Below are 18158 nucleotides of genomic sequence, written 5' to 3'. Positions count from 1 at the left end.
CCTATGTAGTAAACCCTATGTGTTAGGTAGCACAAAAAAAATACCTATGTGTTAGGTAGCACACACAAAAAAAACAACTTATGTAGTAGGTAACACACCAAAAAAAAAACCCTATGTGTTAGGTAGCACACAAAAAAAACCTATGTAGTAGGTAACAGAAAAAAAAAACCTATGTAGTAGGTAACACATAGCCGTGTAGTAGGTACTACAATTTTGTGTACCTTATTGTAAAGTGTTACCAAAGGAGGGATTGTTGTAATACAAGTATAAAAACAAAAAAGTATCCCCTCACCCATCCTGTGTGTTAGCCAATTGTGACATCTTCAGTGCGTGCGTGAATGCTTTCATGTTGTGTAGTATGCCTCCAACCACCATTTAAAATCATTCAGAACATTATGTCTTGAGAAGTGAGGATACACATTAATTAACAAATTATCCAAAAAATAAATAAGAATTAAAATATACTAAATTAAAAAGTTTTAAGTCATAAAATTGCTGATTTCTCATGGTTTTATCACCATTTAGATGACAGCGCCTTCATCCATCCCTCTTTATCTGAACTGCAAAGGACACAAAGACAAAAGACAGTAATTACAGATGGAAGTTTAGCTGCTAAAGGAGATTTAGAAATCAAAGCCTGTCGTACCTCTTGTACGCAACAAGTTTCATGGTGGTAGGTTGTCCGGTTCCACTTTGAGAGAGACGCAGACGGAAGGAGTGTGGTGACTCGTTCTTCATATGCACAAGGTGCACATGTGTGGGGAATACAGCGTGATCCACAACACAGAATCTATTAAACCTGAAATGATACAAAGCGAGAGATAAATAGTTTGGTTAAACAAAACTGTTGGCAATTCAATGTATTACCAAATAGGAGAAACGATGCAGTTAGCTGATCTGGATCATGAAGTAGATCAAATCAAGTGTATCCTTTGCACAACATTGTCAATCAAAACCCATTTAGCGTGGCCTTAAATGTGTGAAATACATCGTGGTCAGTAATTGTCCCATTTTATGCACGCCAAATACCTTTTTGAGGAAATGATCAAAAGGTTGTTGAAGAGGTGGAGGTGGACCCCAATGAATGAAATCTTTGAGCCACGGGCGCCATACACCACCCGCTGCCTCAGTTTACCCTCATGCACCAGGAAACGACCAGTTACAACCAGAGGAAATGACTGAAATGGAGGAAGTTGGTTACAATGTATTGCCATCTGTGGGTTTAAATAACAGAAATCAAGTTGATAAGAAAAGACTTGGAAAAGAAGAAGTTGTCACCTTAACTCTGCTAAAATCCAGCTGCGCATCAAGGCTGACCATCTCCGCCATTCTTTTCATTTTTAGGACCCCTTCGTCACACTCTGTCACTATCTGAAGATCCAGAGAGTTTAAAGAGTTATTTAAAAATTGCTATCCAATGTATTTCCTCTGCCTTTTTAAGCACAACTAACACCGCCACATACTCTCCTTTCCCAATAGGCCTACTAGCTCATTCCCCAGTTCTGTGTCAGCATGAATGTACAGATCCAGAAAAACCATCAGTGTACCTCATGAATGGCTTCAATTGCATTTTCCAGATTTAAAATGGAGTCCGAGCCTTGTTCAGTCAGCTCGAGGATGGCCTTAAAAGAAAGAAGAAAACAAACACAAAATAAGCCTTAGTTGACTTCTGAAACATGCCATGCCAAGTTAAATGTATTCATTTGGATGCATGGTAATCTGACCAGACCACTATTACCTGTAGGATGAGTTTTAAACGAGTGATCCTCTGAAAGGGAAGAATGAGGAAGGACTTGAGGCTCTTTCTTTGACACACTGGGTCTGTCTCAAGCATCTTGATTGTGGACAGAAAGTCTCTGTTCTGCTGCCTTGAATAGGATTAAATTAGTCTTCATGAAAAGTTGGGGAAGCATCAACTCAAGCACAGGAGTGAGACTTACTGGTTCATGAGGGCGTCTTCTTGGAACCTCATGTTAGTGACATAGGGCACATAGCAGCGGCCAAACTCTGAGCAGTGGCGCAGCACATTGTCGCCAACCTGGGATATCAACACTCTCTCTCCCAGGCGGAGTTCCAGATCCGTGAGGAACCTAGAGCAGAAGGGGCCCAGCTCAGCATTAACACACCCAGTTCAAGAACGTATGTAAATAGGAAGGACTGTATGTGGAGTTCTTACTTTTCACTAGCCGTCCTCACATGCACAATGTTGGAAAACAGAATGCGATGCTCCATTGGAGACAGGGTCTGTCTCAGTGACTCTGACGCATAGAAATGATTGATGGCGAACTCCAGGCTCTTTAAGTAAGACGCTTCAGAGCTCATCAACTCAAACATCGACTTCAGGGAGGAAGACAATAGGAGGGAACAAATGAATTATTATTGTCATTTAATCAAATCTAAATTTATCACAAATGCAGCACGTTGGTAATGATGATCATGTCTGAAGTGTAAAGGATTAAAAAAAAGGTGCACTATGCAACTATGGGTGTGTCAGAGAGTCAACATTTTCTAAAAGGTATATTCCCATAACTGAAAAAAAAAGAAAACTTGAACACTATTTGAAGTTAGAAAGCTACCTTAAAAAGTAATTTTTAACTTGTTTACGAGAGCCTTTCACACCTCCTGACAGCAAATCTCTCTGTTGGTCAAGCTCCCGAGCAGGCCAGATGCCTTCACCGCATCTAGATCTTGCCAACAGCTGCTCTGAGGTACCACGGTTGGTGGAAGCAGGGGCCCTTCCCTTTCCTCTCCTTGAATGGAGAGCAGGGGCCGCACGTACTGAGGGATTATCAGTTCAGACACAAAACTGTTGCTCAGACTATGGAGATCATCTCTCACGGCCCAACCTGGTCTCATGGCCTGCAGACAGTAGTCCTGATAGAGTGGGGCTGCAGGGCCAAAATGAACACAAGCTACTTTACATTGCTCTAAATGTTCCACTGTTCAATCACTGACAACAGCCAAACGAAAAGGTAAACTTACAAAGCGTAAAGTACTTTGAGTTGAAACTCAGACCTTCCTCATCCACCGGTTGGGCGGCCCTGGGTTTATGAAGCAGGCCTCATTTAGTTAAAGGTATAACAGATTACAATATAATAGTCTGCATTGTTATCCTGATCATCTGAAGGAGAAAAAGCTGGATCGTCAGATAACAGCTTGAGTACAGAGTACATTTCTTTCAAAGCCAATGTTCCCATCGAGGCCACTGACTGGAGAGCTGAAGAAATGTCGAAGGGAGAGGGACTAAACATTTTTAAAAAGGGGAGACATTTTGTCATCATCCTACACTTACGGAGTTAACTGCAGTAAGTTCTGCAGATGCTCCATGTGGTCCTTACCTGCTTTCCTCTGGCTGGTTTGTGGAGTCACTGCTCTCACCCAGGTCACGATAGTCCTGTCTACCGATGGTTTCCACAAGAGGAGAAAACCCTATGTTGGTTTCCTGAAAATGAGAAAACCCTATGGAACAGGGCTCTCTCCACATGGTTTGTATTTGTGATGTCAAATCAGTCACTGGATGGTGTAGATAACCAATTAGGCTACTACTGCTCAAACCACCATCGCTGCCGTCCAACTGAGCCATAACGCTTAAGTCTGAAACTTTTTAATTTATTTTTAAACTCTAACCAAGTTAAAACTGGGGATGTGTTTGTCTATTGAAGTAGCCTTCAGTTGCCCCATAACCACTCTAATTAAATGAGTCCAGGTGGATGCAGGCTGGGCTTTACTAAGCAGCAATCACAAAAACTGGAACCAGGTGTGGCTCCGTCCTCAAGCCTGGCAATAATGGATGTTCCAAATCCCATTCTTTTACTTTATACTACCACACACACACACACACACACACTACTTCGGCATAACATTGCAACTTGAAGTTTGACTCTCTTACTTATATATCCGTCACAGTCCATCCCTCCGCTCCAAATAACTTTTATTTGATTTTTTTCACTATAGGCTACTACATTGTGCAGTTGCCTTTAAAAAGTGCAGTGTGCACTATTTCATCATAACATTGCGCCTTCAAATTGGGGCCTCTCGCTCATTGATCCATCCCAACCAGCGAGGTTGTTCTCTTTCGCTGGCTTAATTGTTGTGACCTATAGGCAATACACATACACATACTTCCCTGTTATTTAGTAAGGCAGATAAATATTTAGGATGTCCCAATACATGTGGTGAAATGCGGAATGCTGAAAAATGCCGTTGGAATTTGGTATGTTCACACTAGCAAGCATTTTTGGTGTTTGTAGAATAGTAAAAAAAAGCGAGAATGTGCGTCTGGAACGCAGAGATTATTTCTGGTGAGCAGAGGATTGTGGGTCGGAAAAGCCAAAATACAAATAAAACTAATTCAAATATAAATGGTGGCTTACTGGTTTTCATAGTCCTCTAAGGTAATGAGTTATGTCATACTAGTTGGTTTTAGACTGCTGAACTATAACATACATTGTTTTTGCAGACACAGATTTATCACAAGATAATAGTTGGCAAATTAATTCATCAAAAATTACAGTAACAGTGGAAATATTATTCAAAAATGTCAGTATCCACAGTCAAGAAAGTGTGCACCGTTTTGCCACAATGAATGGCAAGAAAAGTAAAAATAAATAATAAAATGACCAGACTGTGTACAAATACTAGTTCCATTTTATTTGCAATTTAAAATTTCATACAAGATAAAATCATTCAATCTGCCTGAATGTTGTTGGTATATATGACTCCAATAAAGCCATTCAAATACTTGATATATGATGGTACTGACAAAATGTATGACAGGCCGGATGGCCATAACAGATAACAAAATGTTCTTTTGAAGGTATGGACACAGACTACAATGATTTGACACAAAGTAAACAGGACCTTCAGAAAAGAGTTATACACTGTTTTGTAATCTACACATGGCAACTCTTCCAAACTGTGGAGAATGATTCATACAGTACAAGATACCTTCTGTAATACACATTACTGAACAAAGAATTTGATCTAAGGTGATACGTCAACAAATACACACGCTCCCTTGAGATGTCAGTTTGATAATGGCTGTGTGTTGTGTGTATAGGGGCTTCTACTTCTCCAGAGAAACTATTTGTAAACTTGATCAAAAAAATGATCAACCCTTCTAAACTGTAGCAGTTCACACAAGGTTTCTTTCCCATTGTTGGTTTCTGATGTATAAACTAAAAGGGGCTAACAAAACGAAAAATAAATATGATGCTTTATTTATCAGCAAATTGCTTCAAATGTCCACATTGGTCCTGAACAATCTAAAGCTCACCAGACCGAACTAGTTATTCTGGCAATGGGACGTTTCAGATTTAGTTTTTATTTTATTGATGCTCCACAACTCAAACAACAAAAGTTTAATGACATATGAAAAGTGAAGATAATAACATGTTTCAAGAACCAAATCATACATTGGGCATTTAATAATGTGTCAATGTTGGACGAGAAAAACAAGAAGAAAATCAATCTACCATACCAAATCTCTAAAAACCAATGAAATGGGCGGGCACCCAAAACACCTGCATGTAAACACACCTCACATATCTGCAGTATCCAGAAAAGTATTACCAATAGTCCTGTTTGCTCTTGGATATTCACTAGGACAAAACCAAGAGACAGCATGTTTATACGTACTCCCTGTTAAAGAAAGGACTTAGACATCTGGATCAGAAGCAAGGTATAAATAAGACAGACGCTGAGTTGGGAGGCTTGGGACTCGTATGACCAGTTGAGTCTTAGGTGGGCACAGTGATACTGTGGGCTAGTAGCGCCAGCAGAGCTAGCTCCACAACCCCATGGGCTTGTTGCAGTGCCTCGGCAGCCTCCGTGGCAGAAAAGCCAGCTGCCTGTATTCTATGGATGTGCTCAGCTGGAAATTGTTCTATAAAGGGAAGTGGGGAAGGGAGAACGGGGGCTGGAGATGTAAGCTGGGCAGCCTCAGAGAGAGGAAGAGAGGGAGCGGGGGTGGAGGAGGTGCTGGAGTCTTCCTTGGGTGAGCCCACTGCCATGGACCACTGTCCATGGCAGTGGGCTGAGTCTGATTGGCTGAGGAAAGTGTGCTCAGTCTGGAGGCCCAGAGTGTCTGGTGTGTTTGTACCAGAGGCCCGTCCGTCTGCCACCCCTCTCCCCTGCTGCCCCTCGGGAGGTTCCCTGAACACCAGGTCCCCCGCGGGGTCTGGAGGAACCTCTGGCTGAGAAGAGGCGCTTTTAATTCCTTCATCAGACGACCTCCTCTCCCCGGAGCTAGCCGGACGGCGTGCTGGTGGTCCCTGTCCATTCACAGTCTCTGCAGTATCTCCTCCTAGATGCTCCTCCTGCCCAGGCCCAAGACACTTAGATGGTCCCTCATCGGACACGGGAGCAGTAGCACGCTTAGCTTTGGCCTCGCACGTTTCTGCACCGTCTGTGATGGCAGTGGAGGAGATGGGCTGTGGGTTGCTTTCGGGTGTCAGCGTGCCGTTTTCTTCTGTTTCCAGTGGGAGAGATAGATTTGAGGGGGAGCAGGAGGCGCAGCAGTTTTGGGACTGGGCACGGTTGTTGGGCACCAGCAGCTGGTGGAGCTCCTTGAGAGCGGTGGCCAGCGATGGGATGTTGTCTGAGCCGGAGCAGTGCTCTCCCTCGGGCTGGTCTCTCTCTGAGGACGTTGCCGCCGTGTCCTGGGAGGCAGGGGGGGACTCCATCTCCACAGAGTCTGATTGCCTGGGAACGCTGCTGGGACAAGCAGCTTCCACTACGGCATCAGCTGCTTCACACTGGGCCGTCTCCTGCTCCATGGGTTGAACGGGGGAAAGTTCCTCTGTTTGGGGGTGTGTGGAGCCGGTCGGCACCTCGTCTGTCTCTCGCCCCCCGGATGCTTGGATAGTGTAGACATGTCTGCTGGAGGGTTACAAGCTTCTGTTGAGGGAATGTCTGCCACCCCTCTCCCCGGTTACAAGCTTCTGTTGAGGGAATGGGTACGGGGGACACTGGGGAACTGCTGTGGACAGGCAGAGGGGGAGGGTGGACCTGACGAGTGGTAGGAGCAGCCTCCGGTCGCTCCTGGAAGGACTCTGGTGCCGAGGCCTGGTCCATTGCGGCCGGGGCAGACTGAGAGCGATCCAGGGTCTGACCAGAGGGAGGGCTTTGGGATGGGGAGGTGGATGAGGACATTTGTTCTAAGGTTCTGGGTAATGTAAATGGTGGGGGCTGCGGTGAGGTAGTTTGTCCATCTGCAGTGTCTATTACAGGAACAAAAATAAAACTGGGAATTAAACCAGCTGGAATATTATGTGGACCCAATCTGGGAGCATCAGTTTGGATAATATGCATATTCATAACATTTAAAAAGGTAGTCAGTGATTCTAGCGAATGCTTATTTTTTTCATAATCATTGAATATCTCCTCACGATCTGCTAAGTCCTTTGTGCGCTGAAATGATATCCAGTGTTCATACACAGCCTTGGCTCTGTAAACAGGCATGTTGCTAGCTACGGTTGGGCCCCCTTTGTTTACATACCCGTTTACAGAGCCTAGGCTTTGTTTTAATACCAGATTTATTTTTCAGCGCACACACAGTACGGACAGATAGCGGATTGTGAGGAGATATTGACTGATTTTGACAAGAATCGTTCTCCTGAATAGCTGACTCCACCAATAAGAGAAAGACCCAAAACACAAATTTCCTCACTGAAACTACTGTAATAGTGTTGAATACATGATGCACATATCATTTGTTACTTGTGCTATTTTTCCTCTTTAAAAGGTACATGTATTCAGAATCAATACATAAATAAGTATAAACAGAAGTACAACATCAATTAACTGATTCAGCAGCAACATAACAGCAAAGTAAAAGAGGTAAATAGCAATGGACATAACACCAGCAATGGGCTTTGTGAATTTGCAGTACCTGGTTGGTTGGGCCCTCTCCAGCTGTCTCCAAATGCATCAGTGCTGTCACACACACACACACACACACACACACACACACACACACACACACAGAGCATGCACCAACCTATGAGCCTTTTCACACACACACAAAATGTGAAAAGTGTCATCCAAAAAACAACAACAACTTGTGCCTAGGTCCTGACAGAGAGGTCACAACGTAATCACGTCCCCTGTCACAGAACCTCAGAAAGCTCAATTGAGGTCACGTCAGCAGGACATTCAATCAAAATCACTTAACCATGAAGATCGAGGCCAAAATTGATGGATTAATGCCCCATCTAAAGCAGTGGATTGACTCAACTTTACTGCAGCCATTACCGGACATGACCGGTCAATGAAAACAATATTAAACACTAATTGTATCAATGGGATTAGCACAGATGTTAATGTGAGCCTTGAGAAGCATTAAAGGAAAACACATACATAATAATGTGTAGACAAGCTCAAATGTTTCTTGTATTAGAAGCCAAAAAAAATAGGATAAGTAAGCTTTTTTTCCAACTTCTGACAGTTAATTGTAATAATACCTATAAGCACTGTGGAGGTACTTTTATTCACTGTTCCAACAAAACACCCAGTCCTCTCTGAATGCTATTTACATTAAACAGTGTACTGATCACCTGTCACATCTCCTCATACATTTCAGATGTCTTGTTTTAAAATGACAGGATGTCTTGATCATTTACTTGATCATTTATGAGATTTCTTTCTCATATTTATAAAGGTGCCAGGTCAAAATTGACGAGAAAATGTCTAAAAAAAAAATTCCATACATGTCTACAGAGCTGAGATGAATTTTATTTTACATGGTCTGTGTATGATAGCCTACTTACATAACAACCTACATCTCTGTTAGCACTACATGTCCCTTTCAGTCTGTGTTTGGAGGTGGCTACAAGTGCTGTTCTCACACTCTTTCAGGGAACCATTTGCACTGTTGTCCTACACAACAACATATTATAGGAATATTTGCCAAATTAACAATTATATCGAGTTAAACGTTACTAATAAAATGTTAGCTTAATTACTATGATAGAAATTCAGTTTTTAATTACCACAAACCTAATTATGAGTGTTTCCCTTTAAGCCTAAAAAGCTTGAACTTAGCCAATATCTTCGTCAAGTGTTATACGTTATGCTTATATTTGCTTGACATACATTTCTCAATTTCCTGACCTCATTTTATTTTAAAAGCACATTAAATTTGCTGAGGTGATGACATGAAGTGATCATGTGACTGAAAATTCAGATGACTGCATAAATAAGGTTGAGAATAAAAAGCTTTAAGTGGCACATGCAAATGTACATCTAACTGAGCTGCTAAAAAATAAAACCCAATGAAAAACAGGCTGCTGTGCAGACATGAGAGAGTTTCTTACCGCTTTCCTGTATTGACCTCTGAAGTGCCTCTGCCAGTTCTCTGTCACCTGTCTCATCTGGACGAGCGTCATCACGCCCCTCTGGTCCGTATGCCAGCCGGGCGCTCTCTGGAAGCTCCGCTTGAGACAGGAAGCGGGTTACAGTTCCTGAAGGAGCACGCTCTTCTTCAGGTCCATTAAGCACTACAAGAAAAACAGGACAAGTAATGCTCTTCAACTTTCCACTGCAGTGAGTATACAGACAACAGAAAAATGGAAACCTCCATTTTATGAAATGATTTCCGCACAAATACTGTTCTGCACAATGTGATCAGATAAAAAGGGGCTCACACCTGATGTCTCTTCAGCATATCCAAGCCAAGCAGCATGTCCATTGGCTGATCCTCCAAGATGGAGAAAGAACAAGGAAGTCCCCCTCTACCTGAACCTGAGCTGCATGAGGGAAACAAACAACGCACTTTGAAATGTCTAGCTGAGACTTAAATATAAGTTCAGTTAAAAGAAGAAGAACAAAATCAAGGATATCCGCAAGTCATCTTCTCCAATGGGTTTAATATTTTGTACTTGTTAAACTATTGTTGGCAACCGAGGTTAAACAATCATTTGGAAATACTTATTTAAACCCATAACTACTGGTACACCATTTAGTGAAGAGTTAACATTGTTTTGAGGGTAAAGTGTGCTTTTGCAAGAGTCGAGAAGTGAAGGATTTTGCATTTTGTGTTTGAGTTTTGAGATTTGTGTTTAGGGTTTTGAAAAAGTGAGGTAGTCTATCAGGAAATGTGTTTAAGCAATTGTGAAAAACTGTAAGAAATGTGACAATGTCATTTCCACAACATTCATTTCCATCACCTTGTTCATGTTTTGAAGGGACTGTGATGGAAATGACAATGGCGTTGTTATAAATACTTTTCATTTGGCTTCTATCACTGAAACATATGCATATGAACTAAAACAGTTACAAAAACAAGTTATTAGCTCATTCATATACACATTATTCAACATTACTGTTTGCCACATGTCATTTCCGTCACATTCTGTCATTTCCATCACACAGTCAATACCATCACAGCACATATTTTGAATGAAAAATCACAAATAATAAACACAATAACATTATGTTTTTATTTATTATTTGATACAATTAAACTACTGATTTATAAAAATCATGATTGTGCCATGTAAGAAATGTATTGAAAGACTTAAGTGGAATAGCTTTATGCAGATTTTCATCTTTACAATGGAAAAATATTATCTTTAAAACCCAGAAAATAAATGAATTTAAAACATTTGGTCACATCTGAATGTACAACTACACTAGATATTTTGAAAATACAGGCTCAGTTCATAGTTTTGTTTAAAAAGGAATTTTTTGCAGTGTGATGGGAATGACGATTTCCTCTGATTGTTGGAACAAGACGGCTAAAATTATATATTATTTAAATAATTTCAGCACAGCCACTATCAGGAAATGTTTCTACACAAGATGGAGAACTACAACATATCACTACATTTCTAAAAATAATATGTTAGATTTCTAAAACTTTCAACACCAAAAGTGCCTGAAGTTGAAGAATGACGTAATATGGTCTGTTTTGCACTCTGAAATGATATTGTGTAGGCTATTTAAATGTGTCTGACTATGATTTTAATTTTTGATAATTAATCAAACATTTTCAAAAATAGTGTGAGATGTAGAAAGCATAGAAATGAGCGATTTAAGATAAAACGTTGGATGGTTTAAAATGTAACTGAATTGAATAGAAAATTATGAGATAACAATAAGTGTTACCAAATTGTATTTATTATAAAATATTGTTGTTTACTTCCGCAAACCGCCATACATATTCACCATAGATATACACTGTATTTATATCTATGCATATTCACAAGAAAAAGCAAAAATGAACTGAGCGGATACATTTCTCTGTAGCTCATTTTTCTTTCCGGACGAAATCTCCGTTGCACCATCTGGCGTTGTTTGCACTGCTCCGGTGTTGCAGGTACTGCCTATTGTTTTTAACTGGGACAGTGAAATATTACATAAAGTCACACACTATTACTTCTCTAGCTAAGTTAGGTCTACGTATAACATGCTTCATCATAGAGACTTGGTTGACTTTAAGCAGCTGCGTTAACGCTAGGTTATAGCTAGCTGTATCAAAAGACAACGAGTCGACAAATGAATGTCTAACTGCAAGGTTTGATTTGATAACGACATGGTTCTACATAGTGACGCTGAGTTACTGTAAGGTCAGCAAATAATTCGGCTTGGAAATAAGCATCATCTACTGTTTGTAATCAAGTAATGTTTTGGGTGTTAACTCTTGCTCAAGCCAAACTCCACTGAGTAATGCTACCGTTATAGGGAGGGATATAGGCTACAGTACACGGGACAAATAACGACATGAATATATATGCTGTTGATCAACTGTAAGGTCAGCCCAACAGTTCGGCGTAGACTATCATTAGTTAATGTTTATGGTGCTCAGATAGTATAGCATACTCCAGTCTCTATCTGAATAATGCCTTTATTAGGCTATCTGTCTTTAAGGACGTCCTATTTCTTCTCATATAGCCTACACTATTATTATAATAATCGACACACCGTTGTTAAAAATCAGCATGACTCGTGATTGGTATTCCTATGTATTCATGTGATTCTGTTGTTTCCCAGTTCTTAGGTTTTCAGTGTTGGTTATATATTCCTGTCCGTCAGACATTATGGATGAAGAGCCAGAGAGAGCCAAGCGCTGGGAAGGAGGCTATGAGAGGACATGGTAAGACTTTAGACTATACAGTGTACTATCATAAGACTATGAAAGCATGGAGATGTTTAACTTGAAACATGATGTGTATTGTGTTGTCATTTTGCTGCAACATTGAGACGTGTGTGTATTGTTCTCCAGGGAGGTGCTGAAGGAGGATGAGTCTGGCTCTCTCAAAGCCACAGTGGAAGAGATCCTGTTTCAGTCCAAGAGGAAAAGGTCTGTGTTGTGTGTCTGTCTGTGTGTGTGTGTGTGTCTGTGTCTGTCTGTCTGTCTGTCTGTCTGTCTGTCTGTGTGTGTGTGTTGTGTGTGTCTGTCTGTCTGTCTGTCTGTCTTAGAGCTGCAACGATTAATCGACGAATCGATTACTAATCGATTATTAAAATAATCGCCAACTATTTTGATAATCGATAAATCGTTTTGAGTGATTTTTTTATAAAAAATGTCCAAATTCTCTGATTTCAGCTTCTCAAATGTGAATATTTTCTGGTTTCTTTAATCCTATTATGACAGTTAACTGAAATATCTGTGTTTTGGACATTACAATACATTTGAGGACGTCAACATGGGCTTTGGAAAATTGACATTTTACGGGACAAACCACTAATCGATTAATCGAGAAAATAATCGACAGAATAATCGATTGTCAAAATAATCGTTAGTTGCAGCCCTAGTCTGTCTGTCTGTGTGTGTGTGTGTGTGTGTGTGTGTGTGTGTGTGTGTGTGTGTTATCAAGTACATGAAAATGATCAAATTAATAAATATTTACGTCATTCTTAAACCTCCAAAGACAAAGTCTTGGCATTTGACTTTGTTAGACCCTTTTTGCACTATTATAATAACTGTCATAATGTAAACTAGACATATTCTCCTCTGTTACACACTTTGTATAACTGGACACCTGCTACCTTTCAGTACATTCATTTAAAAAGTGTTTTTCTTCTCACACTCTAAGTTATGATGTATTTACTTCTATATCGCTTGTGGAACATATTACCTTGCTGCTGTACTGTATATGTAAAACTTTGCACTGCTCTGTCCAAAGAACACATGTTGATTCTCTGAAACTACAAACTGATCTGTCGCCTTGTTTACCTCATAGGGTGATAGAGAGACATGGACAAGTCAGGCTTGGAATGGTGAGTGACTTCTGTCTCTTTCCTACATGAAGGAAGGACATAGTTGCCCAAATAGGGACAAGGGTTGTGAATTGGCGAAAGCTATAAAGTCTTTGTGCAGGACCTCAGTTGCGTTGCTGCATAACATTATTGTTACATAGTGCAAAGCCCAAAACACCCAATAAAAGGTTTACATTGTTTATAACGTCATTGTTTGTATATATTTGAGATCATCTCACCAGCATCATAATGTAGAACTCATTTATTAACATTTATATTAACTTACAATCTAATGTTGATATAATGTAATATTCAAAGTGGAGTCAACAATTCTGGGGAATGCTTGTTGTCAAAATCGCTTTTTCTCCAAATCGGTGAATATCTCCTCCCGATACGCTACAGTGTGTGCGCTGAAAACAAAACAGTGTTAAATACACAGCCTTGGCTCTATAAATGGGCATGTTGTTAGTTGCGGTCGGCCCCCTTTGTTTATATGCCAGTTTACAGAGCCTAGGATGTGTATTAACACTGTATTTCTTTCAGCACACGCACAGTACGGACAGGTAGCAGATTGGCGGGGGAAATATTCACTAATTTATTCACTTTTACAAAAAGTGGATTTGGACAACAAGCATTCTCCAGGATGGCTGACTCACTCCACCTTTAAGGGCAGTGCATATGGAATGATTGTAATATTTTGATAGGGGATGTATAATAGGGATTGGTGTGTTTTGCTATTAGGAAAATCAATGTCATGTTCAGAGAATGTATCAGTACCAAAGTGTTCAGGATGGTGATATAAACATGTCCTGTGTTGTAGATGCGCCACCTCTATGTGGTGATCGACTGCTCCAGAAGTATGGAGGACCATGACCTGAAACCAAACCGCCTCACCTCCACCTTAAAGGTACAGTACTGTCTTTATGCAGCTAAGGCCTCACGCACGCATGCACGCACACACACACACACACACACGCACACAGAGCATGATCAGCTCTAAAGCACTGTGTCCTTTCTCCTCTCCTCTGCAGTTGACAGAGGCTTTCGTGGATGAATACTTTGACCAAAACCCCATCAGTCAGGTATGTTTTATCGTATTTTGCAACATCTAGTTTTGCAAACATTTATTAAGCCTAGTCCAGGACTACTGTAAATGGACAATCTCCATTCAAAATTCCATTTAGTCAAGGACTTGGCTTAATCCATGTCTACGAAACCTCCACTTAGATTTTTAGTTTCTTAAGTTATGCAAATAAACACACAATTAGTGAGACTTAGCCAAATTTTAATATTTATTCACACATTTCAGAAAAATTGTAATACAAAAAAACAAATGGTTTTAATGTCAGTAATCAACTGGCAAAGTTCCATGATGATATCTATAAGTTTAAATGAATACCCTCCTATACCTATTTACCTGCAGTGTCTCACAAAGTCGGCTTGTCCGGGGTGAAGTGGTTTTTATTGTGAAAGGGAAGTTGTAAACCTAGCTTTGGACTGGACCAGAAGCGCCTCCCTGTGGCTGTATTGTGACCTAACATGCTGTGTTTCATGTCTCCAGGTGGGAATCATCACCACTAAGAATAAAAGGGCTGAGAAGCTGACTGAGCTGGCAGGTGAGGATCACTCTAAACAGATTTAAACCCCTTCTTAAAGGTTCAGTAAGAGGAATGGTCAGTTAAAGCTGGGGTGGAGAGTTTAGGGAGAAAATAAAGATTTGGGATAGAGATTTGAACAGTTGACAGTCCCAACAGCCAATAAGAACAGAGAATCAGATTTTTTTTTTTTTTTGAGAATCGGAGCCTCACTCTGATTGGTCAAAGTGTACCGCTCATGTTCATTTTGACCAATCAGAAATCACATACCCCAGCTTTAAGCTAACTTCCTGTCACTGACTGCAGTTAGCGGTCCCCTCCCTCGTCCCCACGTCACCACATTAATGCACTGCGGCCTTCAAGCAGTGCATTAATGCATTAATTCAGCATCATCTCAGATCCGTAAGTGTGATAAGACATGATAAAAACCATCAAAACAGACATTGGGAAGGATTTTTACCTGCTCCGCCATTGTAGAAGAAATAAACATTCACCCATCTGTCGCTCTGCACGTGCACCGGCAGTGAGACGGGTGCCGGTTTGTATCGTTCTCTCTTCTGATTGGTTATCAGTCGTGGGATCCCCAAAAAGTTTATTTGCCAAATGCATGCAGAGCGTTTTAACACTTATATTAACATAAATACATCGCTTACTTCACCTGTAATGATGTTGAAGCGGGCTCTTCTGTCTGTACATGCTTTGTTTGATGATGTTCTGTTACTGTGACTCTATTTACAGTGTCCTCCAATAGTATTGGAACAGTGAGGCCAATTCCTTTATTTTTGCTGTAGACTGGAAACATTTGGGTTTGACACCAAAAGATGAATATGAGACAATAGATCAACATTTCAGCTTTCATTTCCAGGTATTCACATCTGGATCCGATACACAACTGAGAAGATATCATTATTTGTAAAGGAACACCACATTTTTAGGCGAGCAGAAGTATTGGAACAGATCGACTTTAAATAAATTAAAGTGAATAAACCGTAATATTTTGTCGCAAATACTTTGCTTGCAATAACTGCATCAAGCCTGTGACCCATTGACATCACCAAACTTTTGCATTCTTCTTTTGTGATGCTTTTCCAGGCCTTTACCGCAGCCTCATTCAGTTGCTGTTTGTTTTGGGGGGTTACTCCCTTCAGTCTCCTCTTTAGCAGGTAAAATGCATGCTCTATAGGGTTTAAGTCTGGAGATGGACTTGGCCAGTCTAAAACCTTCCATTTCTTGCCCGTGATGAACTCCTTTGTTGTTTTTGCAGTTTTTTAGGATCATTATCTTGCTGCATAATGAAGGATCTTCCAATCAGTTTGGTTGCATCTTTCTTTAAATTGGCAGACAAAATGTTCCTGTAGACTTCTAAGTTCATTTTGCTGTTGCCATCATGTGTTACTGTGTTGTTGTCAAGATGAACCTTTACCAAAGTGATGGAAAGGCTAAAGTTTGGAGAAAGAAAGAATCTGCTTAAAAATCAGATTTGAACCCGCGACCACTGCAACGAAGGCCGGAGCCAATATGGTACGCGCTCTTTCCACTAGGCCACAGGAGCGCTCCGTCACACTATGGCCTTCTATTAGTGAGAGGATTTCCTCTGTCGTGTGTTCAAACTTCCCGCTTTCATTTCATTTTCATTTGATCTATTTCTGCAAAATAAATAAGATTACAAATAACACATAAATAAATAAAGACAAACATAAATGCACAGGTGAGACAAAGGAAACAGCAGGGATCGGAGACCATGGAGAAAAAAAGAAAGACAAAATGGCAAAATAGTAGGCCCATACTATATTGCCATTTTAGTGTAGTTCAAATTCTTCTTCTCTGAGTTATTTTGGGCAGTCAGCTGCTGTCTGTGAAGGCTTTAACAATGATGTGTTGTTTTATTTTTGCCATTAGGAAATCCAAAGAAGCACATTACTGCTCTAAAGAAAGCAGTGGACACTGTGTGTGTAGGAGAGCCTTCCCTCTACAACTCTCTCAACCTGGCCATCCAGTCTCTCAAGTAGGTGCTTTGGTCTTTGTGTTTTTCCATGGTTCTTCTGTAACGGGGCGGCTGTTGCGAAGTGTGTAGGGCAGTCGGCCACTGGAGTGCAGGGTCGGTGGTTCGATCCCCCGCCTCCCCTCCACATGTCCAAGTGTCCTTGCGCAAGACACTGAACCCCGAATTGCTCCCGATAGTAAGCTTGCACGCTGCGTGGTAGCTGCTGCTATTGGTGTATGAATGTGTGTGTGTGACTGGGTGAATGTATACAAAACAATGTAAAGCGCTTTGAGTCTGAAAAACCAGGGAAAGGGGCTTTATAAGTGAAGTCCATTTACCCTTGACCATTTAACCTGACTGTCCCTGACTGGTGCCTGTCTCTGTGTGAAGGCACATGCCTGGACACACCAGTAGGGAGATCCTCATCATCCTCAGCAGCCTCACCACATGTGACCCAGCAAACATCTATGAACTCATCAAGGTGAGTAGGGCTGGCCAGTTTCACCTCAGATCAATTGAACATTTTGACCCATTATTTAGTTTGTGTTGCCCTCATAGTTCACTGACAAGGTCTGTACTGTAAATGTGCTCTACTATTAAAGCTGGGATATGTTATCTAATGAAATAGTGCATATCTCATCTTTGTGATAAATAAAATGAAGGAAATGCACAGATGAACTATGTCGGTCCCCCCCTCCCCCCCCCCCCGTCAGACCCTGAAGGCTCTAAAGGTGCGTGTGTCAGTGATCGGGCTGTCTGCGGAGGTGAGGGTGTGCACCGTGCTGACCAGGGAGACAGGGGGATCCTACCACGTCATCCTGGACGAGAGTCACTTTAAAGAGCTGCTGATGCTGCATGTCAAACCTCCTCCAGCCAGCTCCTCCTCTGAATGCTCTCTCATACGCATGGGTCAGTATACACTCGCTCTCTGCTTCTCTACTCATTCTATTGGAAGACACATCATTTATGTCATACAGTATCTCAAAAAAGTGATACACCCCTCACATTACTTCAAATATTTCATTATATCTTTTCATGGGACAACAGTGAAGAAATTACACTTTGATACAATGTAAAGTAGTCAGTGTACAGCTTGAATCACAGTGCAAATTCACTGTCCCCTCAAAATAACTCAACACACAGCCATTAATGTCTAAAGTGCTGGCAACAAAAGTGAGTACACCCCTAAGTGAAAATGTCCAAATTGGGCCCAATTTTTTTTGTTGAGGGGACAGTACATTTACACTATATATAAGCTGTACACTGACTACTTTACATTGTATCAAAGTGTCATTTCTTCAGTGTTGTCCCATGAAAAGATATAATGAAATATTTGAAAAAATGTGAGGGGTGTACTCAATTTTGTGAGATGCTGTATA

At 40.9% G+C, this 18158-nt stretch overlaps 1 protein-coding gene across 1 annotated transcript in view; it reads left to right on the top strand.

The window, feature by feature from the left end:
• Positions 1-11272: 11272 nt before the first annotated feature.
• Positions 11273-18158, top strand: part of gtf2h2 (general transcription factor IIH, polypeptide 2) — a 9875-nt gene continuing 2989 nt past the window's right edge. The window contains exons 1-10 of the mRNA XM_080049001.1: positions 11273-11317; positions 11992-12094; positions 12224-12301; positions 13185-13221; positions 14021-14107; positions 14232-14282; positions 14762-14816; positions 16695-16800; positions 17170-17260; positions 17493-17688. Of these exons, the coding sequence (XP_079905127.1) occupies positions 12039-12094; positions 12224-12301; positions 13185-13221; positions 14021-14107; positions 14232-14282; positions 14762-14816; positions 16695-16800; positions 17170-17260; positions 17493-17688 (757 nt within the window). The 5' untranslated portion in view covers positions 11273-11317; positions 11992-12038. The remainder of the gene's footprint in view (positions 11318-11991; positions 12095-12223; positions 12302-13184; positions 13222-14020; positions 14108-14231; positions 14283-14761; positions 14817-16694; positions 16801-17169; positions 17261-17492; positions 17689-18158) is intronic.

The sequence above is a fragment of the Ammodytes marinus genome, assembly GCF_949987685.1.
Source record: "Ammodytes marinus genome assembly, chromosome: 2".
Taxonomy (NCBI): domain Eukaryota; kingdom Metazoa; phylum Chordata; class Actinopteri; order Uranoscopiformes; family Ammodytidae; genus Ammodytes; species Ammodytes marinus.
Note: the sequence above shows the minus strand (reverse complement) of the source record. Positions and strands in the feature narration are given on the sequence as shown.